We start from the raw sequence: 26471 nt of genomic DNA, 5'->3' as shown, positions 1-26471 counted from the left end.
GCGTGCCCCGGGTGCGCCCGCGCATGCCGCTTGTTTGGGCAGACCGGCATTCTGTCCGACCTTGGCGCAGGAAGCGAAAACTTTGGCGCGCCCGAATTCCACACGGTCTGATCTGACGTAGGGACTCTACCCGTTATCTTATTAAAACCTTGACGCGTCCGGACGCTTTCAACAGCCGTGAGTCATTTGAGAGACTGAGGAACACCGAGCAGAACTACAATAACATTGGGCAAGATGTCTGACGGTACCGGGAACCTTTCCGCAGATCAAAAGGTCGGTTTCTTTACTTCTTTCATTCTTAAATCTTTCCGCAAGACTCAAAGGAATGTTGTTAGTGACTCGGAGTGGGCGCGCTAGCGAATCAGTAGACCAACAGAGCGAAGCCAAGGTTTAAACTTTGATGTACGTGACATATAAGAAGTGTTTTCAATGTCGTTTTCTATAATGAGACTGACAAATATAACAGTGTCCAATGCTAAGACTGTCGGAGATTGAAACTGTATGTAAGAAGGCAAATTTGCACAGATGTGTTTTTGTCTGGGACATTTTCTAGTCAACATCTTGGTGCCTTCCGGCACAACAGCAGCTGCACCGCTGCGTAGTCTACACAAATATGGTCACTACCGATCAGAAACATTTAGGGTGGGACCCATATTCATTTCGCCTGGGTTTCCCAGCTACACATATAGTTCTCTGTACTAGATTTTTCCGTGTAAGATAGTCTAAACCATGTATGCGCTCTACTTGAAATGAGGCATTTCCAACGGTGGGGGGTGGTCTTTTTGTTGCTGAAAGTCCTGAAACAATATACATGACATTAACGTGGCTGTTGAACGGCATTGCAGAACTGTGAATTCTTGATACTGGCGAGCAAAACTACAGTCGAGGATCAGGAATGTGTTAAGAATGAGGAGTCAGACTCTGAATAAACTGTTAAAGTTTAGAGCCTGCAGACGTCTTTTCAGACGTCCACTCCTTTGTTGAAGTTGGGAGTACGGTTTCGTCTAACCAAAACAGACTCTAACCCAGTTCTCACGCATCCCCTCTAGTTTGGCCCATGGACGGGTCGCGTTTCCACAGTCATCACAAAAGGTACACAGTCGTAAAGAATTCGTTAACACCACTGAGTGCTTGCGCCATTGGCGGAATACTTCAAGCTCAGCGGCTAAAGATTATCGATGTACGGTCGACTTGACAAAGGGAGAGTCTCAGCTCAGATGGACCCCCCCCCCCCCCCCACCCACACACAGGTCTTTTACTCGTCGGAACACCGTGTTGAAGACTAATGCTACTAGTAGTATTTCTTTTTCATCCTTAGTAACGTAACAGAAACAAAATTTGCTTGTTATCATAAGTAAACACAGAGAATATGTAACGTTATATCTACTTGTAAACATTGCGATTGATGATCCCTCCACACTTACAAGCATTGACTCCCAAACTAAGACAAGTGCAAAATGTGCAATAACAGGGAACCCGTGATGTGTCCATTTCCTCACGGTAAATATATAGTCGATGTCCACTGCATGACATCATAGCATTAACGTATAAAGATAGTTGTATTGCAATTGGTACTCGATGTCTTCAATTTTGATAGCATCATACTCGATACTTAGTGATAATAAGGCGATAATAAGCGAGCGTCGTAGGCACGATCTCTCAAGAGGGTCCAGCCCCCCCCCCCCCCGAAAATGGTGAAAACCTACCCGTGCCGTTTCCTGCATTTTTAGAGGATTCTAAAGTGAGAAACGGAGACTGATAACAGTATTCTCCAAGCAGAGGTTTCCGTCTAGTGGGGTAAGAGTGTCTAGGATTTTTTGCCTCTGAGAGGAGATCGAGGTAAAAAATCCCGCACACTCCTACCCCACTCGACGGAAACCTCTGCTTGGAGAATATGATAACAGCGCTGTCAAGAGGGGATGCATCTATCATTGTTTTCCGAATTCTCTTAGTGCCCACCGCCCCCCCCCCCCCCCTGCTTACGACCTACGGGCGTGTAAGGTCACCACTATGTTACCTAATGAACTTTGTATAGCTCTAAATATACTACGATCTAAATCTGTACCACTAGGCTATATAAAGCATCTCGTGGCAGGGACGTTCCGGATATTCATTGAACTTTTAGCCCTCATCTAAATTTCTTTCAGCCCGCTCAACGCCTACGATCTCATTTTTAGAACTCCTCGCCCTTTATTCTACTTTTAGTGAACCACGCAGAAACTCTTTTCATCCGACTATGAATCCATTTTTATCCCCCAAGCCTTCTTTCTATTCGCGAAGAAATAGTTGACCAGTTGCCAGACATGTACCACTTCCTGCAGCTGGGGATTTAGAGCGGGTAGCTAGACAAGAATGCATCGCTTTGACATTACGTATAGAGTTCGTCATGTTACGCGAAGGCTCACTTGGCAAGCGTACAAAGCCTTTAGCAGTTGTACATGTGATGCTTGTGGTATGGACGCAGACGAACGTCTAAAGCCCCTGTCACACCTGTGCGTATAAACAAGTCCGCATGAGTTGCGTATTAAAGGCAACCTAAGCAATATTAGGGCGCTGAAAGTCATATATTCAAAATCAATTTTTTTCTGATTTCTATCCATAGTAAGTTTAGATAACACTATCCCATCGCATATCGACCATCATGGAGCAAAAATGTGATGCCATTGTGCGGTGGGAACTCATTGAAAATCTGAGCACTTGGAGGCCAGCCATCATTTCAAATCTTCCGAACATGCACGATTCTGACCGATAAGTCCCGAACGCTTCCGGAGAAATAATCACGTGGTCTTGGCTCAATGTGCTTGGGCATTGTGACGTCATACGGCCGGAAGTTAACGAAAATTGTCGACAGAAAACGGTTACTGCTGGATTCTGGGCTGATTTTTGGGGGGACCCAATAAATAAAATACTTCTTTTGTGGCTTACTTCTGTGCTATTTCTAAACGCCCAAAGTATGAAATAATGATGCGGATGTGCTTATATAGGGAAGTAAATGTAAATTTCAACCTCACCAAACAGAATTGTTTTCCCCAGAATATTTTAAGTTTTACCCCCTGAAATCGCTTAGGGCACCTTTAACATGATTTTGGTTTAGATTAAGTTTGCAGCCAAAGAACTCATTTTTTAGTTCGATAACCAGGCTGCACAACGGTGGGTCGAAGTAGAAAACAACGTCTTCCCCACAAACTTTACTTAACCGGTCAAAAAAAAGTGTTAATGCGCAACTCATACGCACTTGAACATATGCACAACTGTGATAGGGCCTTTGGCTGCAGGAATGGTTCAGATTTGTGAATGAGAATGTTTGTAAAAACTTATAATGTCCCCACACTAGGCTATCAAGGACCAGTTCCCTGTACAAGAAGGTGAGGTACAGGAGGCGAAGTCAGGACTACAGTCGGGCAGCAGCCGGGCAGGCAAGTCGAAGACATGGCGGATGTTGGAGGACATGGGGGGTAAGCACCGATACATGTCAACGTAGATAGTCTGAAGTCCAGCCTTCTTAGCTTTAGCCCGCTATGCTAAGGCGAGGAGCGGAGCTTGGGTAGCGGACTAAAGCTAAGAAGGCTGGACTCCAGGCTACAACGTAGATCCCTATTAGCCTCCTTCGCAGACTTCTTGGAGCGGCGGTGTTTTTTTGGGGGGGAGAGCGCTGATACTCAATTTTTTACACGCGGGACAACCCTCTGATGGCTAAGCTCTTCTGGCAACTATTCTTCTTATAGCCGGCGTAGTCAGTCTGGTAGAGACTTTGGGCTCTAGTCTGGATGTCAGAGCCCCAATCTCTAAAATATCTATCGTGTGTGTGTGTTGGGGGGGGGGGGGGGGGGTCTGGTCTGGTCTCTGCAGAAACTTTCTCGAGCCAGCTCAAATGCTGAGCTAGGATCCCACCAATGGAGCAGCAGCAGGATCAGCAGGGAGCCATTTACACCCTGCGCTGATTGGTTACAGACTCTCAGCTGTATATTTGAATCTTCACTGATAGATATTGAGATTGGGGGTCTGACATCTAGGCTACTATGGGTTTGTCATTGTCACTGTTGAGTATTTCGTACTTTAAAGTGTTTATGACACCAAAAGATAACATTTTCTTTTCATCAGTAATAGGAATAGTATCATTCAATGAATATAAACGTTTAAAACAAATACACACCCCTCTGATGTTATTTAACATTGAACGATACTTCCAGCTTTTGACTTTTCTCTGATCTTCCCACCAGGTAATTACATTAATCAGTAACTTTAATCCCCCGATGACGTCACAATGAATATTTTGACATGGCCATCCTTCATACAGTGTCTCAAAATCGTTGTTATCACGCTTTCAGGTGATGCACCCTCCGTGTTTAACCAAGACAAGGCCACAGGTCAGGAGAGCGTGTGGAATAAGAACCAACCCAAGGCCAACAGGTACAACACCGTCCCCATGCCGGGGGGAGGGGAGCCCACTTCCGTCTTCGGCAAGAGGAAGTGACGTCATCATAACGCCGGGATCCTGCCACTCTCATATCGATGTCCCATTTTTAGAAAAAGCTAAATATTTTGTCAATGGAAGGGAGAAAGAAACGTTCTGCTGGATGGAATAAGTGCTTTGGGGCAAAAATAAAGCAGTATTCAAGAATATATGTCTTGTGGGTAAGATTGGGTTGGGCTGATACATGATAGCGAAACCGTGTAAATCTTTAACGTTCAAGGTCCGTATAATTTTTTTTTGCATCTTACAAGACGTAATGACACAATGTCTGAACGTAGCCCAGACTGATTTCTGAATGTCGGAGTGGGCGTTTCCGCCGAATTCAGAATATAGCTTATACCCAAAACAAGCTTTGTCCAGCTATATGTATACTTTCTTTGATTCCTCCTACTTACGTGCCATCGGCCGAATAGAGTCAGCTGTTGTGCATTTTCTCATTGAATTTCACTGACACCGACAAGCAAATAAAAACATGTGAAGGTATGCTATGTGCAAGTTTTGATAAATAATGACAGGATAGGGAAAACCCGAAATTTGGCGTAGGGGAGGATCTATGCACCAGCACACAGCTCTGAAATTTCCAAAAACAAAACGATCGAGTTCCAGCTGTATATCTCCAGAATAGATTGATCGATGTTGAATATATACATGCATTAATAGATACAAGGGTATATGAATTTTCATCTGTTTGTGTGCTTTGAGTTGAACTGGTGAACATATTCATTCCAACATTATCATACACTGTTACATGGAAAAATAAAAACCTCTCCATGGTTCGTCTTTTGAATTAATTGTAACAAATTCTTTCTATCCGTTTTTAGAAAGTACATAAAAAAGAAAGGCAGCATAACTGAAGAACGTCTAGATGGATTGTAATGATATTAGGTATGTGGATAGGTGTTGGGAGGAGAAAGGTCAAGGTCGCTTTTGGGCCCCCTGGTATGTGTCACTGGAACTGCGACTGAGTGTCTAGGGCAAATAGATTTGGCCCTACAAATAGCTAAATGTGACCCTGTATCATTTGCATAACACAACCTAGATTAGCTATTTGTAGATTCAGCTATTTGTGGGGTGTGTCATTCAAATGACAAAGGGTCAGATTAAGCTATCCATACGGTGTGTCGTCAAACACACCGTGAGGGTCAGATTCGATTGTGGGGTGTACCATTCAAATGAAGAAGGCGTTCGCGATAGCTATTTGAACAGAGTGTTATTCGAATGGCACGGGGTTCAGTTATTTGTATGGTGTGTCATTTCAACGACACGGAGTAATATGTGTAGGGTGTGGCATTCCAATTCGCCGATTTCACACTTCCCATGATGCCCCATTGGGGCGTCGTAAACTCCGGCACTGCCCAATTTACGGTAATTCTTCTTAGCGCGCGTGAACCAACAGAAAACCCAAGTAGGAGGGCGGTAAAGCTGCAGGAAGGTAACGTTACGTTTTTTGTGTTGATTCTCATCAAACCTGTCATAATTACATGTTTTATATACTGGGGAGGTAATACGGTACAATTTTTAAAGGTTTTACCAGTGTTTGTCTATAGAACTTAGAAGTTGAATTTGTATAATGTCACAGAGACTTTCTTTAAAACACTGAATAAACAGAATGCAGGAAAAACGTCTATACAGATATTTAACAATGAAGTATTACTTGCGACAACAAAATCAATTCTTAGTCTTCAATTTTGATTTTATTTGAGTTGTTTACGAAAAGTTTGTGGAAAGTGAATTGTGGGTGATGTATGACACACCATACTCTTGCCAGCTTTGATTCAGATGTCCTGTCGGTGATGACAGAATCTGAAATAAACCAAGCAACTTTAAATAAATGCACACATATATATTGAATTGACTCTGATGATCATATCTCAGATAGTAACAGTTATAGTTATTACAGTAACACTTACACAGTAATAGATACACTAGTTATCATTTCTCAGACAGTACTAGTTACAGTAGTTTAGAGAGCATAAACAATGTGTTTCATGGTTGTTTGAATAACACATCCAGGAATTTCACACTCGTTAGCAAATTGTTTTCTTCAGATCAGAGTGTCACATGTTTTGACCGAAAAATGCTCTCTGTTCTTCATGATATATTACTATTTTGACAAGGCAGTTATGACTTTGGTGGTGATAATTTCTTCTTCCCTTTCGTACTACGATCGAAACACACACCAACCAAGAAAGTTACACATAAAAGACGTGAAGTTAGCGGAGTATAAAAATAAGTGTGGCAATTAAAAATTATTGCCTTAGCGAAGGTGTCTGGATTGATCTTACTTCACTGTAAGGAAAGGACCAACGTAGCACTCTAGATCTTAGTTCTGCCATAATATTGTGCAAAACGCACTAAGAAATCCGAAAGGCATCTGCCAAGCAGATATAGAAAGGCACCATGTAACTCGAGGAGTTCCTAGCATATGTGGAAAGGCCGGAGTACACTCCCGTTGTAGTGTCTTTTTTCTCTGGCATTGTTGGATAGGTGGAGTGAGAAACTAGGCCGGAAGTTTAGAAAATCGGTTTGCTGGGGCTCCTATGATCGTTTTGGTTGTTATTCTAGCTCTGTAGGATGTGTTTTCGAGGAGCTACTGTTGTTTTTCCGACACCGCACCCCTCCCCGTAAGGCGTTCAGTGTAGACTGCCCAAGCGGTAACCCAAGTTATTTATCGTTCCGTTTAAAACTTTGCCTTTCTTTATATGCTTGGATCTCCTCAAGTTTTGGTTTTTACAGAGGTTTTTTTGGTGGGAGGCATGATGTTCAGCACGTTTTTGTGATAATAGATCAACTGGGATGTGCAAACCCTTTTCAAAGCTAGAATACTAGATCCGGTGAACTCCCTGACACACTCCGGACAGTACGAAATCTGACACCACGTAAAAGTAGGTCATCTGTCATCGACTGCTGAGTGCCTAGATGCCAGACGTGCTAATGAGGTATCAAGTGACAGGAGGGCATCCACAGAGTTGGCCGGACGGATTCCTGAAATTCCTGTGGAATTCTGGGAATTCTTGCAAATCGGGCGTAAAATATACTATTAAGCTCGCCCCTAAGGCTTCGCTAATATACAGAATTGTCAACTGATTAACAACAACAACTTATTCAAAAGTAGTGTTTAGCACTAGGATTGATTTCCCTTTTCGTAGAATATTCAACTGCAATAACGAACGTTTCGGTGTATTTTTCTTGGTGATAATATGCACGTACCGATTCGCTGCGGAGACAGGCCATCCGGCTTGAAGTTTGCGCGACTTTCGCGCGCTAAGAAGAATTACCGTAAATTGGGCAGTGCCGGAGTTTACGACGCCCCAATGGGGCATCATGGGAAGTGTGAAATCGGCGAATAGCTTGCTCAAAGTCTGTTCCCGACATGACTTGCGGCTTTTGTATTCTGACGTATAATGCAATCGAAACAAGATGGCGGCCTTACTTCTGAAAGAAATATCCAGCGACTTTCTCGAATGTCAGATTTGCCTGCAATCCTTCCGTACACCTAAAATACTTCCATGTCTGCACACATTTTGCAAGGAATGTCTGGCTGAGTATACCAAGGCCCACTCTGTCGATGGCGACCAAATAAAGTGCCCGACCTGTCGAAGCAAGTCACCACTTCCGGGTGGGACCATTGACGGACTCAAGGACAACTTCTTCGTCGAAAGTTTGAAGGATACCGTTAACCTTCACAAGACGTTGCACTCAGAAGACCATTACATTGTCTGCAGCAACCCTTATTGCGACTCAAAAGGTCTTGCTACTTCACGGTGTCTTAACTGTGATGAACTATTGTGTGGCGAGTGTGTTGCGGCTCATTTGCGTATCAAAGTGACAAGGGACCATACAGTCTTAGGGCTGGATGAGTTAAGGGGAGAGGGACAGGCGTTAAGCGTGCGACAGGGAGAGGGACACACCTGTGGTGAACATCCCGACGAGGTCATCAAATTCTTCTGTGAAACGTGCCAGGTACCCATGTGTCGCGACTGCGCACTGCTCAAACACAGAGACCATTCGTTTACTCACCTAAAGGACCATAGCTCTTCGGTTAGGGCAAAGTTGCAAGACAAGATCGTCCAGATCAAGACAAAAGCGGACGAGCTCCAGGCAATACGCTCTCAACTGTGGAACCAACTAGAGGAAGAGAAACAGGCAGAGGAAAACATCAACCTTAAAATCATTGACACAGCCTCGAGGCTGAAGGAGACCGTCATCTCGGAAATAGACGGACAGAAAGAATCTCTCCTGGCGAAAAACAGGAAAATTGCAGCACAACGGCAGAAGTTTTTGTCATCGGAAGAGGATGGCGTAGGAACCTCTCTTGTTCATTACACAAGTGCTGTGGACTTTGCAGAGAAGCTTGTGTCGTATGGAAGTGATTACGAAGTCACGGTAGTTGGTTCTGAAACCGAGGAACGACTGAGTGTCCTGGGAGAGGAGCAGGGGTCTAGTCCTGAACAGTTGCCTCCACTGGTTTTCGATCCATCCACCCAGGTGCCTGCCTTACACGTGGGATCAGTCCGTGGAGGTGAGAAATAAGCCCTTTCTTAGATTCGAGTACGCATGTGCAGTGTCAAAGGTGAAGGCCCCTGGCTTGTAAACAGTTCAGGTCTTGACTTTCTCTCGATTTGCATAACAGTGCCCAGACGGGTTTTGTTGACGTCTCTGGGGCCTTCACCTTTGGCACTGCACATGCGTACTCGAATCTAAGAATGCTTGAGGTTATGGAATTTCTTTACAAGATTGGTTAACATGAGTTCAAGCAACGAAGTGAACCTTACTATACGAATTTCCGACTGAACTTTCGGTCTGATCTTTTGTAAAACACGTATTATAACATACAATCCTATGGGGCGAAAAAACTCGTGAATGAGACCTTAACGACAGGACACGCGGCCGACTGCAATGTCAACATCAACAGGGCCAATGTTCTTTAGATGCATTTATGACTGACGTACGGTTGGTCGTGATACTCTTTACCTATACTAGCACTGCAGGATCTCATTTTTTTCACTCTTCCTAGATATCAAAGTCTGCGAAGGGACACTATCTTGTGGTCACACGTGTGGCGTAAAACATCTGCACCTGCGGAGCCGATGTGAAGAGATAAGAAATGAGAAAGGTTGTTCAAGAGGACATCAGGTGAGATTATAATCACACAGCTCATTGACATTGACACGCACACCCTATATAAGATATTGTGGCAAAATAAGCTTTTCACATCCAATGCATTATGTAAATCTAAAACTGTATCCTGCAATTGTATGCCGCAATACACTGTGTTACACAAAGATTCCTGACAGCCTTGAGTCTTCCCTCATGGGTAACTTAACACCTGTTTTAGCCCTCACTATCAGGCGTGGACTCTCTATTTTCATTTTAAGAAAAAACTTGTAACGTTAGCATGTTTTGCATTGATATGCACAAAGTGTATTGGATGTCAAACATTACAAAAGCCCAAACTCTCTAAACAAAGTAGGGCTGTTGATGATGATGCATTGATATCAATTTCAGATTTTTATTCGGCGGGAATCAGATTGCGAAGGTCCCCGCACAATCACCATGGATGACGTCCGTCTTGACGAGACCGTGGCTTCTTTAAAGGCAAAGTACTGCCGTAAGATTGACGCAGGTAACCAGTCATTTTCCATCCATCAATTTACTTTTTTAGCCCGTCTGGAAACTTGACATGTCGGACTACTGTGTGGGATGAGTTGTTATGAAGTGGAATGCCGCTCATGCGTACTCGGAAGTGCGAAGGAGCTTATCAATATCATCCATTTTGACGGCCAAAAGATTCACTTCTTTTTTACGTCATCATCATCATCATCGGTCTTCCTCTTACGAGATGAAGCAATACGTGTGATTAGAATAGTCACCAAAGAAAAATACAAACCATTTCCGTTTTCGAGGGGCTATATGTATATACTGTATATATAGGCATACATTGGTATGAAAACAGTTGAAAATGTTGTGATGTAATCGAAACAAACGTTGAATGAAATGCAATTATCCCTTCACAGATGTCCAAACGTCATTGGTGTTCGCCGGAAAGACGCTCCGGGATGAACTAACATTGGGAAGCTACGGGATTGGATTTAACAGCACACTGTTCTTACAGAGGACCGGGAAACTCCCTGGGATCAAAGCAAATAAAAAGGGTGTTAATTAACATGTTACGCAGAAACTAAGCTTAGATGGTATCCATTGCTTTCGTCATCAATGGCTACCTGCCACATGGCATGTAGAAACTTTTTTACGATATTTATGTTTTGTTGTCTCATAAATTGTACTATAACATCATGTAATAGTAAATGATAAAATCAAGGGTCAAATACATCCAATAGCTGAATCTTACCCTGTATCATTGGAATGTCACACCTTACCAATAGCCGAATCTTACCCTGTGTCATTGGAATGTCACACCTTCCCATAGCCGAAACTCACCCTGTGTCATTCGAATGACACACCCTACATATAGCAGAATCTCACCCTGTGTCATTGGGATGACACACCCTACATACATATAGCTCAATCTTACTCTGTGTCATTGGAATGTCACACCCTACATATAACTGAATCTTACCCTGTGTCATTGGGATGACACACCCTACATAGAGCTGAATCTTACCCTGTGTCATTAAGGTATTGTTATGAAACCCTGAGGTATGCAAATGCCACGATTATGACAATTTAGGAAAATATGTGTTCATGCTTATATCTCTTCCCATCTTTATGATTCCTCTGGAGTCCTGAAAAATGATCGCAAGCTGGGTGTTCTAGCAAACATGAACTTGTTTCTTTTAGTTTAAAAGGTTATCTAGTTAAATTAAGGACTACATGATGTCATCAGTGCTTAACCTTTAATGCATAAAAGCTAGTTAACGCAATACCTAAAGAAAACATACTATAACTTATTATCTATGGCGTCTGCAAATGACTGCGCAAAAGTCACAACTGACTCATTATTGCTAGACTTTCACAGAATCCAACAGAAAACTGGCTTGTTTTTCAGTAATTTGATAGGTTTTATTCCACTCAATGGACAGGAATAAACATTCAGAGGTTTCAAAACAGACTGAAATTATAACTAGTATATTTAAAAAAGGTTTTAGGTAGATGTTTTGCCCTAGTTCTCATGACTTGTGTACAGCCACAGCAATATAGCCCTCGGGATAAAAAGGTGTATTTTATTGTGTATGTTTGACAATAAACCAGTTCTATTATATCATATTATGAAGAAAGACCCAGTAATGAAGAAACGTCTTTCTCAAATGCTTGTACTTTATTGACCTTAACGGTCAGCGTCGATAACTGAAAATAGTGCAACAAAAGTGCTTCTAACAGAAAATAAATACTTCATATATTAACCTTTTGCGGAAATGGCAAGGACGTTAAAGAGAGAACTTCAAACCTCCTTGTAGATACATACTTTGATGGTCCTGCCATCGCGATTTTACAGTGTGATTCAGTGCGCCACCTTGTGGTGTATTTTCGTCCTGCACAGGCCTGTCACATGTAATTTTATTGTAATCAAATCAAATAATTGACCAGAAAGCACACGCTATTGTGCAACGTCATCACAATTATTCACTTGTGCCATACATTGTGAAATATCCGTTACGTCAAGATATATAAGGTATTTTGCAAAGCTACAAGTGCAAAGTGTGAGTTGGGGTCAGTATTGGTCGTTGCAGGGATGGTCCACTTTACTGGCAGGGGTGGCTGAGTAGCTTGATGTCGTCGATGGCGATGTCTCCCCGCCAATCACCGCCTCGGATGGCCTCGATCATGATCTACACGGTGAGAATGGAATGGCCACGTTTAGACAATGCTGACCAATGGAAGCATAGTGTACCGCAATTGACAGAGTGTCTAAGACGATTGTTGAAGTGTTTGAATATATTTACCACAGCTGAAGGTGGGTCTCGTGTATTGTCTTAGAACAAGCAATGTATAAGTATACGGCACGTGAAATTATGATATGTTGGTCTATCCCATATGATCGTGTGTAATCAAACTCATTTGTATGCACCTATACGTTTGTATGTATGTATGTATAGATGTAGCAGACCTCACGAAAGTCGCTGTGCTGTTGTTGTGTCAATAAAGATCTTCCTGTATAATCTCCAAGCAGATGTTGGGGTAGACAATTGGAAAGTTTGGAAAATCCGGCCGGTCAGAAAATTTTACAATCGTCCACACCAACATCTGCTTGGAGATCAGTTCAGATAGAGTCATCCACATATGAGAACAGTACATGTTCGATAATCACTATTGATATTTCGATGAAGGTTAGACATCCACGTACAAGATACGCCAAATAGCAGTTATTTAAGCAACTGGATATGATTTTGGAAACAGTCAGACGTTTCAAAGTAGCTCCACTATTAGTATTATTCGTCAGTGACACTAAGCAAGATTTCGAAAAGCAGGTTTTAACCAAGAAATATGAATTGATATGCAAGTAAAGTAAAGTGAAGACAATGAAACGTCTGACCATTTCCAAAATCATATCCAGTTGCTTGAGTAACTGCTATTTGGCGTACTTTTGATATTGTTGTGAATATTGTTGACATATCCTACAGCTAATGTAATATCTTCAACAACATAACTAGAATACAACGGAATGTTCTATCCACCTGGAAGTTGCTGGTGGGTTTGATGCTGATGCGTGCACGGAGCCACTGGTTGCCTTGGTTACCGGTCATGGACCAATCAGCATCCCCCTGCCTGACTCCGGTGAAGAGGTAGACATTCAGGTCGCCTGTGGGGAGGGGGGTGTATTTGTTATTTTTGATAAACATTTAAACATTTACACACAACAAAAGAGCTTTCGATTTTTTTATATTCTTAATTAACCTGCATATCACGCCATGACATGTAGACATGGGAATATACGACATTTTACCGGACGGTAGTCACAAGTTAGAATAGCCCTCAGTTGGACATCTGACCAAGGTCTTGCAACGGGACCAAATTATGCTACGGTCCCATTTCAAAAGCGGGGCCCGGCCGGACAGCTTGTGGGAACGAAAATATCACATAAAAAAAAACAACGTAAAAACATTACTTCTAACCATATATTGTGTATTTTCTTGATATGCATTTTTTTTTTCGTTTTCAAAAATAGCCCGGCCGGGCCCCGGATTGAAAATTGGACCGTAGTGTATTACCATAGGTCTATAATCTGTCTCTAAACTGTGAATAACAAAGAGGACAACAGAAATCTGGAGCTGTCTATCTATGACAGTCTATCCTTCAAACATTACATGACATTGTGCTTAATTAACATGGGTGCCATCCCCCGTAGTAACAGCTGGCTCAAGTGGAAATATTGAGCCAGCAGTGTTACTACGGAGGATGGCACCCGGGCAGTGCTTCATATTTTGATATAGCAAGAATGACAGAGACCGCACGTACCGACGTTAGTCCCGTACATGTGGTAGTAGAAGTCCAGGCAGTACCCGACTGAGCTGGGCGGGTAGATGGGGGACCGGAGGATGGCGTTGTGCCCCACGTCCTGAGGACTGGAGGCCTCGATGAACAGGTAGTGTCCTGTATGGCGTGGGGAAAGGGTGGAGGACAGCGTATCACCTGTTTGTTACCTTTCCACAATTGCGAAGAATCAGCAAATAAAACGATTGACATCACCAAGACTTGAGGGAAGCAAATCTAATAATTGAAACTTATAGATGTAGATACACAGTCAAAAAAACAAGCATTTTGACTTTTGGTTTCGTGACTTTAGAAGGGTAGCCAATTAACTTTTCTCGAAGAATTCTATATTTGTTCGGTTTTACTGTTAACACTGGCGCGACAGCGGCAACAGTACTTGACATTTGTTCTATTGGAAGCATTGGTAACTCAAAGTTCAAATTTGATGAGGTCTTCAGCCTGAGATAAACTGAGAAAACCGCATGCTGGCGCAAATCACTTACCCAGCCCGGTGGTGTGGTCAGCAGTCGGTCCTGTCTGTCCGGAGGGAGTGGACCCTTGGATTCGTGTCCAGTCAAAGTTGTCGGATCCGTCTTGGAAGAAGCTACACATGTCGGTGTCGAAGTCACAGTCCGCCAGCATCGGAACTGAAAAAGAAAAGCATTATTTGTAAATTCACCCTGTTGTATTATTATAGCCAGTAGGTACCCACCTGAGTAATGAGGCTGTTGTAACATGCTCGAGGCACCTCTGCGAACACGGGACCACCATAAACACCGACGTTAGATAGTATATTGGGTGTATTATTAGTATCATGTTTTCGTTGAAATGGCACCCTTGTTCTTGGCGATGCTATAATTTCTGATTTAAGAACAAATATTTCAATTAGAACTATCCGTGAAAATCTACATTCTTACCAATGAATTTCCGTATAAAACACAGGAAGGATAAGCATAAAACATTTAAAATCCTTCAAAGAACATGCAAAGATTTATTGCAGGGTTCATATTTTTGTATGTATCCCATTCAGATCTTGTCTTTTCCGCTTTCCGCTTAGAGAATAGTTCTTACCACTGGAGTACTCGATGATGAATCCCCTCTGGTTGTAGGAGCTGTCAGAAGAGAAGGTGATGAACATCCGGTTTCCTGATGACGTAAATTCCGGTGGGTTGTCTTCCCCGCAGAAGGTACCGAGGAGGGGGGCGCTCTCGTCCGCGCCGTCGTACACCTACAGGGACAGACACGGCGAAAGATCTTGGTCATGATTTTTTTAAGGACGTCATTTGTCCCGGTGGACTGCCGGACACCGGAGGGATACCTCTCGGTGTTCTCACGATTAGCTCACGGTGCCTATTTGTTACCGAGTCCCGGGTTGATTTTAACTCCGTGTTAAAACTTCCAGTGCCCCGGCCTTGCCCAAAAAATAGTCCGGCTGCGGTTTTCTATACATAGAAAAATCACATCGGAGATGCAACAGCACAATTGCATACTAGTACCTAATTTCATTCCTTACAGAAAAGACTTTCGTGTCAGAAATTGATTTACATCAGGTGGGTTCTATTAAGATAAAGCCATTCTAACAACCATATACCACCCTTTACAGTCTGTTTCGTCACAACTATATTTGTAACGTTACCATCCGTGAATAGTTTCATCAGGTTGATAAGTCATTGAATAGATAAGTTTGGGAACGCATCTATAAAGCAGCGACACCTGTGCTGCAGTGCAATGTGAACCGGTCAGAATTGCCCTGAGGAAGGTGACAGGTGGTCACTGAAACGTCTTGGTTGTGTACAGAGTCTTTTTATTCAGTACACTTGGAACCATTTCTTACCTTGAGAGCATCATAAGCGCAGTTAGCGCCGCCAGCCTCCACGGAGAACTCCTTGAAGCTAACAGTGATGGGGTCCGTCCCTGTGGCGTTGATGAGCCACTTGCAGTTCAGGAAGTCGTGGTAGTTCTGGGGGTGCATGGGGGACTTGATCTCGCCGCTGGGACCGCCCAGGAAACTGTTGCCGCAGTCGGGGTGAACGCCCGCTAACGCCGAGGAGAAAAAAACAAGGGTTAGATCTGGGAACGCGTCTATAAGCAGCGACACCTGTGCTGCAGTGCAACGTGAAACAGTCAGAATTACATTGGGGAAGTTGTATGGTCACCGGAACGTCCGTTGAATAAATCACTTGGTTGTGTAAAAAGAGTCTTTTTATTAAAGGGTTAGATCTGACAGAACGGACGGTGACAAGTTCAAGTAGAACTGCAAAATCAGAACGTTTGTGTCATGCATGTCAAATTATTCGTGCGTAATGAAGGATGAATACAACAACGTAACATTCGAATCGCTAAAGTACGATTCTGGGAATGAAAACCAAAGCTGCACACAATCCAAACAATCTCAACTTTGCATTGGCAGGCGGTCAAAGATGCCGACAGATAAAAGAATCTTAGAGAAGCAGAACTCACCCAGACAAGGCCATGGGCAGGCCAGTGTCTCGGTGTCATGTCCGCTGCAGCCGGCAGGGTCGGAACAGAAGCGCCGCCTGGTCTTGGTGCAGGTGTCGTCACATGGACTCCAGGCCGACCAGTCGCTCCAGCCGACGGGCATATCTGGAAAACGAAAAAATATGACCGTCAGAAACTTGGCGGCAAACTTGGCGGTATCAACTATGCACATATCCCTGAAAGTCTTGCGACGATATACAATTGGGTCTTGTAACGATATATGCTACCTCTAGTATTATGATTGTCTATCCATGATACAAGAAAGGAGATTGAACCACCTTTACAAAGGTCTTATCGGCTTGCCGATTATCTAGAAATACTATAAAAAAACGTCCTTATTTCCATATGTTGCATCTAACAATGCTCAGTCTTCCCAACTTATGAATGCAGCAATGATCAAGGGTTTATCACAAATGGTAGTAATGCGGATCCGAGACGTACTGCAGCTGTAGAGCTGGTTGATTTTCTGCACGTCCGTGGTGCTGAAGCCGTTCCGCTGACCCATGACCTCGTCCGTGGGTGTGCGGGCCACGATGGTGGGCAGGCCGCTCTTGCTGAAGGACGAGGCGCTGTAGTGCATGACGGAGCCGTAGTCGTAGGGCGCGCCCAGCGTGTCCACCTCGGTCTGCGAGTACTTGTTGAAGTTGTGTGCCTTTCCTGGTGATATATAATTAAAGTAGGGTTATTGTTAGTTGTTGTTGTTGTTCACAGGTCAGCAAGTTTCCTTGCCGTTTCAATAGCGGGGTGTATTTTTGTAGGAAGAGGTTGGTATCCCTTCACCTTTAACGTGCTCTAAACACCTCCGTTTTGAAGGACGGGTGCAGCACTAACCGAGATTTACTCCCCATGATTTACCCCCTGGTGCCCGTAGGGGGTGTAGCCCCGGCCGCGGCCCGAAGCCACAAATTTGTCCCGTTGGACTGCCTGATACCAGGGGGTACCTCCCGGTGCTCGCACGATTAGCAAACGGCGTCTATTTGTTACCAGGTCCCGGGTTGATTTCAACTCCGAGTTTTAAAAAATCCGGGGCCGGGCTATGCCCCGAAATAGCCCGGTAGCCAAACGGTGTCCCACGGTCCCAAGTAGGGGTCACGCCCGAAAGTGCAAAAAATAGCCCTTTTTCCAATTGTGACCGAAGCATAACGGTGATTCTTACAACATGTCAGTTCTTACCGTCCTGAATGTTCTCCCACTGGATGACGACCCACTCGTCTCTGTCGCTGCGGGACTGCTCGTGCCAGAAGCCGACCGCGTGCATCAGCTCGTGCATCATGATGCCCTTGTGGATACAGCCCATGCCGAACGACACCTCCTGCTCTCCGCCCGACACACCAACGCCGGACCAGCAACTGTGGGGGAAAAGCCAAGGAGACTGTTGTCAAAACGTCCATAGTCTATACTTTAAGCCCCTGTCACACTTGTGCGTATATTCAAGCCCGCATGAGTTCCGTATTAATATGTTTTTGGTTTAGGTTAAATTTGCAGCCGAATAAGTGATTTCTTAGTTTCGATCACTAGGCTGCACAACGGTGGGTCAAAGTAGAAAACAACTTTTCCCCCGCAAACCTTACTGAAATAAAAAAAATGTTAATGTGCAACTCACGGGCCCTTGAATATACGCACGAGTGTGACAGGGCCCTAACAACGTTACATACACTGCGTGTTTCTAAAACGCGCGACCACGAAGATACCTCAGGCATACCGTTCACTATCCCAGTGCGTATGCTGGATCCGGAGTCATCCGGACCCCACATAGCCTTTATTGTATTAGTAATTAGGATGTTAAGTTTTATTCTATACCTATATGTTGTACTATGCATATGTTTGATAGTTGTTGCCATACATTGTGCCGTGTACAATTGTCGTGCAATAAAGTTCTTCTATAAACATGAAACACAGACGAACACCAGCGGATCCGCACATTGGGGAAGAAACCCCCTGCTTTCCGGCTAAGACAATTATCAAATATACTTGAGACAAATGATACGTGTATCCCTTGATTCAAATTCAATAAGAACTTTATTGCGCGACTATTGTAGCAGGTACAAAGTATGGCAACAACAGTAAACATAGAACACGACATAAGTTTGGAATAAAACTATTCACTACAACAAAATTACTATCTTAGGTTCTACATGATTCAAGTTGGGCTAATTTTGAGTGTCATTATTTTTTCTAATAACAAATTACTAAGAGCCACCCCGCCCTATCTTGCCTTCTCTTGTTGTTTTTCCTCCATAACATATGAAATCGGAAAGGGAAATAGAAACGACCTCCCACGTACCCTGTCAGCTTCTTGATGTGGATGTAGTCGGGTTGGTTGGTCCTCGGCACGAACCGGATGCACGTCTGGAGGTGGTACTCCTCCATGGCCTCATCGATAAGGGCCATCTCCGTGCCACCTGCAGGTAGAAGTGGGGGAAAATGTCAGCACCAGGTCTTGAAATCTCCCGGTCCTTATTTAAAATAGTCTACAAATAAACCATGGATATATTTGCAGAATGATAATCCTGTGCTTACAAGAGTGGAGGGAGAGAAACGTTAAAAATCGCAGACACTCCTAGCCCTCTCGACCGAAACCTCTGCTTGGAGAACACATGTATTGAACGAAGTTGCCTGGATGCCAGACTGTTCGAGGGCCTACACAGGCCAACTCCTCTGCTCTGGGGCCAGTATACCCCGAAGGGAATTCTACAACAGGCCCCCCTGACTTATACCATGAGATAGATATTATTGAGATCGGGAGCCTGGCATCCAGGCTATGGAAAGGAACGTGATCTCGATCCAGTTTAGCTCACTGAAGAGCTCTTCTTCAAGTGGTCGTGACAAAGAATGACATGCGCTACGTACAATATTTACTAGGTTCATTGTACTGGAAAATATCCTCTAGCTCTTTTCAACAAGTACAAGTACAATGGACATTTGACCAAGGCTTAACGTCCCGTCCAAAGGACTGCGACCCTTTCCGGTAGCATGTCAGATGAGCGACACAGCCGGGATCGAACTCGCGGCTTCTAGTTCCAGAGGCAAGGCCGCTTAAGCCCCCGTCACAAATAAGAAATTCAGCTCGGCGGATGTGTTGGCGAGCTTCAAATGTGCATTTTCGGCCGAAATACGGCCGACGTCCTGTCGATTACGCGGGATTCGGGCGATTTTCAGAAATCAAAGTTGATCCAAATATTGGCCTTTTACCAGGTTAGTCAATACTGACTTCGTCCATGTCCAAGAGATGGTACCGTCTTATGGGGGATTTTTAGTTTTTAGTGTTCGACGGACGTCATCCGAGATTTTCATTGGAAAATACGGTCGACGCTCGGGCGATTTTGGATTTGGCGAGCTTCGGGCGATCTACAAATTCGGCCGACGCTCGCATGAATTGTGACGCCGGCTTAACCACTGGGCTGCGCACGCTATGAAATAAGGTACTTACTGAAGTCGTCTGTTTTGATAACGTAGGGAATGTCTCGGGAGGCCCAGACTTTAGTCACGTCCCTGATGGCGTTCCTGGCCATGCTCTGAGGATGGGGAGGAGAGGAAAGAAGAGGAGAGATGTGAGCCTTTATGTAGCACTGTGGATGATTACTGTATGTACTTATCTCTATGAATAGTTTCATAGTTTCAAATATTTGGGACCGGATCTGTAAGCAGTGACACATATAGTCAAAACGTCGGCGTGAGTACAAAGAATTTTGTTATCCTGTATGTCTTTCTATTGTGAAGTTACGTTGTGTAGCAGTTAAGGGATATAGATAAACTCATAAGCAATTGACACCCCCCTCGACACACATGGGTTTACATCGGTACACGTCCGCACGCACGCAAACACACACACACAGTCTCACATACACGTCTCATATACACGTGAAACACTCACCATAGAGACTCCGGGGATGTCACCCTCGAACATGTTCAGCTCTGAAAGAAGGGAAGGACAGAACAACATCATTAAGAGACCCGAAAAAGTAACACATTCATGTAATATACGTTTATAGAAAAAAAACACGAGAGGAATACATTAACGTTAAGTATACTCGACAAAGGTTTTACCGTTGTTTGCTTCCAGGATCTGGTCCATTATGTCCTTCTCCGCCTGCACTCTCGTTCTCATGTGCTTCTCCTTCGGTACTGCGATTGAAAAAAAAAAAACACAACAAATATTCTATATTACTTAATAACGAAATATGCCACAGATGGTATGAAATATCTACTACCTTGCTGTTGTATTAAAAAAAGACTACGTAAAGCCATGTCACACTTGTGCGTATTAACATGTTTTTGGTTTAGGTTAAGTTTGCAGCCGAAGAAGTGATTTCTTTGGTTTGATAACCAGACTGCACAACGATGTGTCAAAGTAGAGAACAACTTCCTCCCCACAAAATTTACTTAAACCAAAACAATGTTATTACGGAACTCATGCGCACTTTGAATATACGCACAAGTGTAACAGGGCCATAAACGTCTGTCTTGTAAAAAAACATCTTCGGTTGAGGCAAACCAATTAGCTACTATCTTGATACACGTACATTTGTAGATACACAATTGGAATCATGAAGATATGTTCGATTACTTATTGCAGTCTGGCTGGTCATGCAAGGATATGAATCGCTTGTGCACAGAACAGGTAATGTCGTTCGCGATCCGACTAAACGTTGTGTCCACAACAATTGCACTCCACAAAAGGAAACACGGTACTGTCACTAACGCTACAACACTACTCACGTTTCTTTTCCAGTAAGAGTATTGCATCCTCTTCTGCCTTGTTTATCTGTTTAAGATGGGGAAAAACGTATTTATGAGACAAAACAATCTACACAATTTTCCCTATGCGTCATTTAGTCAAAGAAAAAGCTAGATTCGGCCGACACGTACGAAGAGTATTTTAGGTTGATATAGAATCAATTTCGATTGGTCACAATTTACTTATGATCTATCCCTTCTGCAAGTAAGTCGCACGCGTAGCACGATCGCAAACTGGGGACATTCTTGAGATATACTTTGTCTTGCAGTCTTGACAAATATAGCTGCCTTGTTACGGAAAAGACTGCTTTAGACCCTGTCACCCTTCTCGGCAGATAGTTTTGTCACAGCCTTCTTAAAAATGCTGCAACGTCAACCTCGTACGACGACCTACGACGAATACGACGACCTACAACGGATATGCGTCGTAAGACACACGAATTCCTTTAAAGGGAACGAAATTGAGGAAGGAATAAGGCTCAATAAAAAGATAGATCCCTAGCCCTTGGAAAGTTGTAAAGGTATATACTCACGGGCACAGGTCCGGCCAGGCAGGCTGCGAACAGAAGGGAGAGGGCGAATAAGGAACAGTTCATCTCGTACTCGGCTCGGCTCGGCTCGTGTCGTGTGCGTTCGTCAAACCTCGGTCGTCTGCAACTTAGCATACCTCGGACCGGGGCAGAATTTATACATCTTCTCTGTTTGCTTTCCACAGGATGTCTCCAGCACAACAATTGTAGAAACCTTCTCCACCCCCGTTTCTACCCATACTTTAATTAAACCGCTTCCACGAGGTTTTGAATGTTATCTTGGCCGTATTATTCGCATTATGACTGAGACCCGATAAGCGGGCGCGCCTATGAGGTGGCACACAAACGCTCCATGAATGACGTGTCCGTTATAAAGACATTATCAGCCGATTAGCTCATATTAAGGCCAAAGGTACATCAAATAGTAACCCCACCTATAAGTTTAATAACGCTTTACAACCGGCAATTCTAATTTTGGGAGTTTATATGGCCTTCTTTTTTAAATACCGTTCAAATAGTACGCCGGTTTTATGAGTAGGGAGCGGCACACAGTGTTTACAATCAGTGCTTGCTATTGGTTTTGTTTATAGCGCTGTTGTGAGCGCTGTGTGGAGTGAATTGTTAACAGATTTGTGAGGCTGTGGGTAGGTAAACATCATTTATCTTAATGACGTCAGGTGACGGTGACGTCAGAGCGCGACGCGCGCCATGTCTGGCTTCCACGGCGCTCTCCAGAAACACCTACAAAAGTTTACAAACAAGACGTAAACAAACACCGTCACAACTAAGCACAGGAACCGGTAATGCATGTATTTCCTGTGTTTTTGTGACTATTTGTGTTTTTGTTATTCCTTTGTTTTGGAGATCATTCAGAAAAATTCTTAGTGTGTTATTCACACTTTTCCCGACGCATTGGCGTCAGAAAATATGGTACCACTAGTTTAACATCCTGTGTACCTCTCGGAGAAGGAGGCTTACGGTACTCCAAAATCAAATGACCTAAGTTACGAAAATCATACGATTGCAGAAGGAATAATCACGGGTTAGGCTAGTCTACAAACATTCCTCCAATATTTTGGCCATGAAGGACGGATATCTGTCTGAAAGTTTTTTGAAATCCAATGTTGAATGAATGAACTTTATTGCTCAACAACCGTACATGAAAATGTACATGGTACAATGTATGGCATTCAATCAACAATACTACAAGGCTTTTCTATCCGACGATTCTTACTACAAAATATCATACAACAGTACATCGATTACAGTATAGTCTTAACTCATGTATGGGTAATTCGGTCTCGCTTTTGGAATGATGTATAAAGAAATTGGTCTCTGAGTGGCTGGTGTGTTGTGGTGTCGAACCTTTTCAATTTCTAGGCATGGAGAACAACTCATATTCTTCGTCTTCAATGGCATCGTTGTCGCCTGGTCAATAGCTTGTGATTTTGACTTTGTATAGTCTAACAAAGTAGTGCATTAGCTCAAAAGTTCAAAGACTGCTACTTGACCAACGGTCACCCTTTCCACATACTTAACATGGGCGTCACTTATTCAAAGTCCATCGACGCATGATACTTGTGTATACACTTGATGAGAAAGATAAGTGGTAGGCCAGGCCCGGGGGAGGGGCGCAGAGGAGCTGACTTTGACAATTTCCGTTAAGGGAGCAAAAAAAAAAACAATTTCAAAACGTTGGAAGTCGGATTTTCAAATTCAATTTTCTTGTCGTTTTTATACATAATAAGTTCGAGCAAAGATGCGATGTCGTTGTGTATATGGTGAGAACTCATTGGAAATCTGGGCGTTGAATTTTTGGTGGTCCCAATATATATAAAAGACTACTCCTGTTTCTGTGCTCTTTTTAAACGCCCTAAGTATGAAATCATTATAGACATGTGCTGATATGAGCAAGTAAATGTTAATGTGATACAGATTGCCATATCTAGAATATTTCCAGTTTTAACGTTCTCAAATTGCTTCGAATCCGAAATAGATTATAGGCGAGGGAGAGTTTATCCTATTCTAAACTTGAATCATGTTGAATTATGACATGCATCATTGTATGTTTTCTTTAATAGTAGTGGAGCGAACGCCCCCTCTTTCATTCACAACAACTGTACGAGAATTATAACAGCTGCAATTGCAAACAATATGTTATTTATCATCGTCTATGCTTGTAAGAATAAATACATGTAAAGATAGTTCGTATCTATGAATCAATCAATTATCAGAAGCCTATAGAATGGATTTCAACTTCATGATGTACTGTTACGAACGTCATAACAAATATTAAAGCCGACAGTAGAAGAACCAATTCTAATTCTGTGTTGTTGTTGTTTTTATTTCAGATGATTTTTCGAAAAAAAAGGCAATATTACGTCTTATCATAGCTATAATCTCTTGGTAATTGGGCACATCCCCAGTAGCTACGACTCGTGAAGTGTTCAGCAAACTTGCAGATGGCGGTCGCTATGGATGCTGGGTAAGAGCAAATAGTACAAAATGGTGGCGGCGCGTGGTGGGGGGTGGCAATAAAGTAGATAAAGCGACCTTTACCAATGATAGGAACAATATCGCACACGTGGCAATAAAATTCACGAGGCTATTAAATTAAAAGATACCGCGTGAAATCTCAACAGCTGCTGCATGCACTAATTTTTACGACTTCAGGCAACACAGCCTGATGCAATACTACATGCACGATAATAAGCTATGACGTATCTCTGATGTACGCTGACGTCAAGTGCTCAACCAGAAATCATTACACCGGTGCTATATCAGTTGAAGCTATTGGACTTCAATAAAGTTTTTCGTTTGAAATAAAGGAACCTGAAATAGTGTCAGGCCTTTCTATTTGAAGATAATAAATAAACGTCAGAGTATTTTCAGATCTCCTTGGTTTTTTGTAAAGTTTATCATTGCAAACAAAATAAATTTGCATTGCAAGGTGGCGTTCGCAGCGTTACTTATTGTATGTATTACATTGGATGTAGAAAAGTTAAGAGTAAAATTTCACTAGTTGTGTAAGATATGCACAATTTGAGCCACAGAACATATTAGGAAAAAGAACACACACTCACACAAAAAAAAGATTTTGATGTGATTAAACAGTGGTCCAGGAATAACATTGAATGTACGCTTGTCAACTTATCTTATTCAATGCGAAGTCAAATTAGTAGTACAGTACTGTGTCGATGTGAATTTTACATTTTCAGCATATGCTCAAGCCCCCACGATCCAACCTCTTGTTGAGCTGCAAATTGCATGGTAACTACCTCCCCCATAGGAGGACAGCGCAACTCACGAAATTGTTCAGGGATCTGTGGTTTAGTTGTAGATCTAGGCCAAAACAAACAAGTGCTCAAATCTCCATATACAGATCTTGGAACATTGCTATGCAAGACCAAGGTCGGCACTGGGTTGGGAATAGCCTAGAATCAATCCTATCCTAGCGCCAGTTCACCCCTCTAATCGCATACAAGCAGAATATGACTTTCCAAAGTACTCGAACAATTTGCAAATCGGAAACTGCTGACCAGTATATATCTGCCAGTATATAGCACTAACACTGGTATTTGAGTAGTCTCAAGTTACAATAATGCCAATAAACGGTCCTTGCCACATGTATGTTTCCTATTTCTTTACTTACTTGAAAGTATCCTTCGGGCATGAACTTGCAAATAAACCTTCAGTATCCTAACACTGTTGCCCTTACCTTTTTGCTCTTAAGGCCAAAACTGCAAGTAGTGCACTGAAGAACATTTACTTTGGGGTCTGTAATACCAACACCTGGTTGAGTAACGTGTATAGCCATGGCTTTCCGCAAGTAGGCGCTGTTACATCATATGCAGTGACGTCAAATATGTGACGTCAGCTTCTAGCTGTTATGAAGTTTGTCACGTAGTACTTTAATCTACATCGCAATGTACAACACGATGTACACAATACATGATCTCATACGCAATGATGACATCTTCAACATACATGGCATCAGCCAGACTACGGTGACTCTATATGTTTCCAATGTTATTAATGTTATTAATACATGAGAAATGTTTATTGTCATTACAGATATTAAAATCTCTTTCTTAGCTTAGACATCCGGACGTTTGGCAATGAACTATTTGCTTGTCTTAGAATCAATCTATTACTTCTTCATGCATAAAAGCACCCACATGCAAATTAAGTCCGAGACAATTTGCCCGTATCATCATATTTTTTATATGACACGTGCGTTATTTGCACACCTAAGACAGTTTCGAAATCCCTCAAATTTCCTTTAAAAGTTGTGAATGGGACCAAAACAAAACTTCTAGTAAGAAATGCTAACGCTTGTTTGACGCATACGCCCTCGAAAAGGTGTGAAAGTTAAACGACGTCGGTGGTCTGCAACCTCGCCTCGGAACTGCAGGTTCGTAGGACGAACTCCGCCCCCTTCGGAAGGTACGTCCATGTAGGGGGTGCAGTTTGTCCGAGAAGACGTTACAAACCTTTTAACACACCTTTTCGACATAATTAACACATTAAGGAACTGTATCTGAACCACTTTGTCCCTGATATTTTACAAGACAAGTTAACCAGGGACCTCTGAGTTTGGAGGCCGTGTCCACGGCCATAATGCAAGGGTACATAGCTAGATACTTTTATAAATCATTCAAATTGCACCACCACTGCAATTGCTTGTACAAAGTACGTAAGAACAAGTTAGTTGTTCTCTTGAATGATATTCTCTTGAACTGACGCGACTGCCTTGACAGAGTGGTTAAAGAAGCTTTATTGACATAAGAACTAAAGAG

At 43.0% G+C, this 26471-nt stretch overlaps 3 protein-coding genes across 3 annotated transcripts; 2 read left to right on the top strand and 1 right to left on the bottom strand.

Annotated features, from left to right (window-relative positions):
- The first annotated feature begins 23 nt into the window (after window positions 1–23).
- On the top strand, window positions 24–5249 carry LOC136429991 (uncharacterized). Its single transcript, XM_066420198.1, has 3 exons — window positions 24–273; window positions 3335–3455; window positions 4329–5249. The coding sequence occupies exons 1-3, from the start codon at window positions 235–237 to the stop codon at window positions 4472–4474; spliced, it is 306 nt and encodes a 101-aa protein (XP_066276295.1). The 5' UTR covers window positions 24–234; the 3' UTR covers window positions 4475–5249.
- Window positions 5250–7825: 2576 nt separating this feature from the next.
- On the top strand, window positions 7826–11696 carry LOC136429978 (E3 ubiquitin-protein ligase TRIM56-like). Its single transcript, XM_066420173.1, has 4 exons — window positions 7826–8996; window positions 9492–9610; window positions 9983–10100; window positions 10492–11696. The coding sequence occupies exons 1-4, from the start codon at window positions 7895–7897 to the stop codon at window positions 10638–10640; spliced, it is 1488 nt and encodes a 495-aa protein (XP_066276270.1). The 5' UTR covers window positions 7826–7894; the 3' UTR covers window positions 10641–11696.
- A 36-nt stretch (window positions 11697–11732) lies between these two features.
- LOC136429977 (astacin-like metalloendopeptidase) lies at window positions 11733–21981 on the bottom strand. Its single transcript, XM_066420172.1, has 15 exons — window positions 21676–21981; window positions 21125–21170; window positions 20453–20530; window positions 20280–20320; window positions 19836–19920; window positions 18690–18807; window positions 17579–17754; window positions 16847–17062; window positions 16367–16510; window positions 15741–15943; window positions 14978–15134; window positions 14410–14553; window positions 13892–14026; window positions 13111–13235; window positions 11733–12264 (listed from the first exon to the last, which is right to left on the bottom strand). Exons 1-15 carry the CDS (start codon window positions 21805–21807, stop codon window positions 12178–12180), a joined length of 1887 nt encoding a protein of 628 aa, XP_066276269.1. The 5' UTR covers window positions 21808–21981; the 3' UTR covers window positions 11733–12177.
- Between the last annotated feature and the right edge of the window lie 4490 nt (window positions 21982–26471).

The sequence above is a fragment of the Branchiostoma lanceolatum genome, chromosome 3, assembly GCF_035083965.1.
Source record: "Branchiostoma lanceolatum isolate klBraLanc5 chromosome 3, klBraLanc5.hap2, whole genome shotgun sequence".
NCBI lineage: Eukaryota > Metazoa > Chordata > Leptocardii > Amphioxiformes > Branchiostomatidae > Branchiostoma > Branchiostoma lanceolatum.
The sequence above is the reverse complement of the archived record's forward strand: the minus strand, read 5'-3'. Positions and strand labels throughout refer to the sequence as shown.

What these genes read in the sequence shown, in the direction of transcription:
- LOC136429977 (XM_066420172.1), bottom strand. Translation starts at nt 21,807, where the DNA reads ATGCTAAGTTGCAGACGACCGAGGTTTGACGAACGCACACGACACGAG. An exon ending in GTGGGAGAACATTCAGGACG is followed by an intron (nt 17,063 to 17,578) that starts GTAAGAACTGAC and finishes ATATATCACCAG; the next exon opens with GAAAGGCACACAACTTCAAC. An exon ending in CTGCCCATGGCCTTGTCTGG is followed by an intron (nt 15,944 to 16,366) that starts GTGAGTTCTGCT and finishes CCTCGGCGTTAG; the next exon opens with CGGGCGTTCACCCCGACTGC.
- LOC136429991 (XM_066420198.1), top strand. Translation starts at nt 235, where the DNA reads ATGTCTGACGGTACCGGGAACCTTTCCGCAGATCAAAAG. An exon ending in ACCTTTCCGCAGATCAAAAG is followed by an intron (nt 274 to 3,334) that starts GTCGGTTTCTTT and finishes TCCCCACACTAG; the next exon opens with GCTATCAAGGACCAGTTCCC. An exon ending in GATGTTGGAGGACATGGGGG is followed by an intron (nt 3,456 to 4,328) that starts GTAAGCACCGAT and finishes TCACGCTTTCAG; the next exon opens with GTGATGCACCCTCCGTGTTT.
- LOC136429978 (XM_066420173.1), top strand. Translation starts at nt 7,895, where the DNA reads ATGGCGGCCTTACTTCTGAAAGAAATATCCAGCGACTTTCTCGAATGT. An exon ending in GTTGTTCAAGAGGACATCAG is followed by an intron (nt 9,611 to 9,982) that starts GTGAGATTATAA and finishes TATCAATTTCAG; the next exon opens with ATTTTTATTCGGCGGGAATC. An exon ending in CTGCCGTAAGATTGACGCAG is followed by an intron (nt 10,101 to 10,491) that starts GTAACCAGTCAT and finishes ATCCCTTCACAG; the next exon opens with ATGTCCAAACGTCATTGGTG.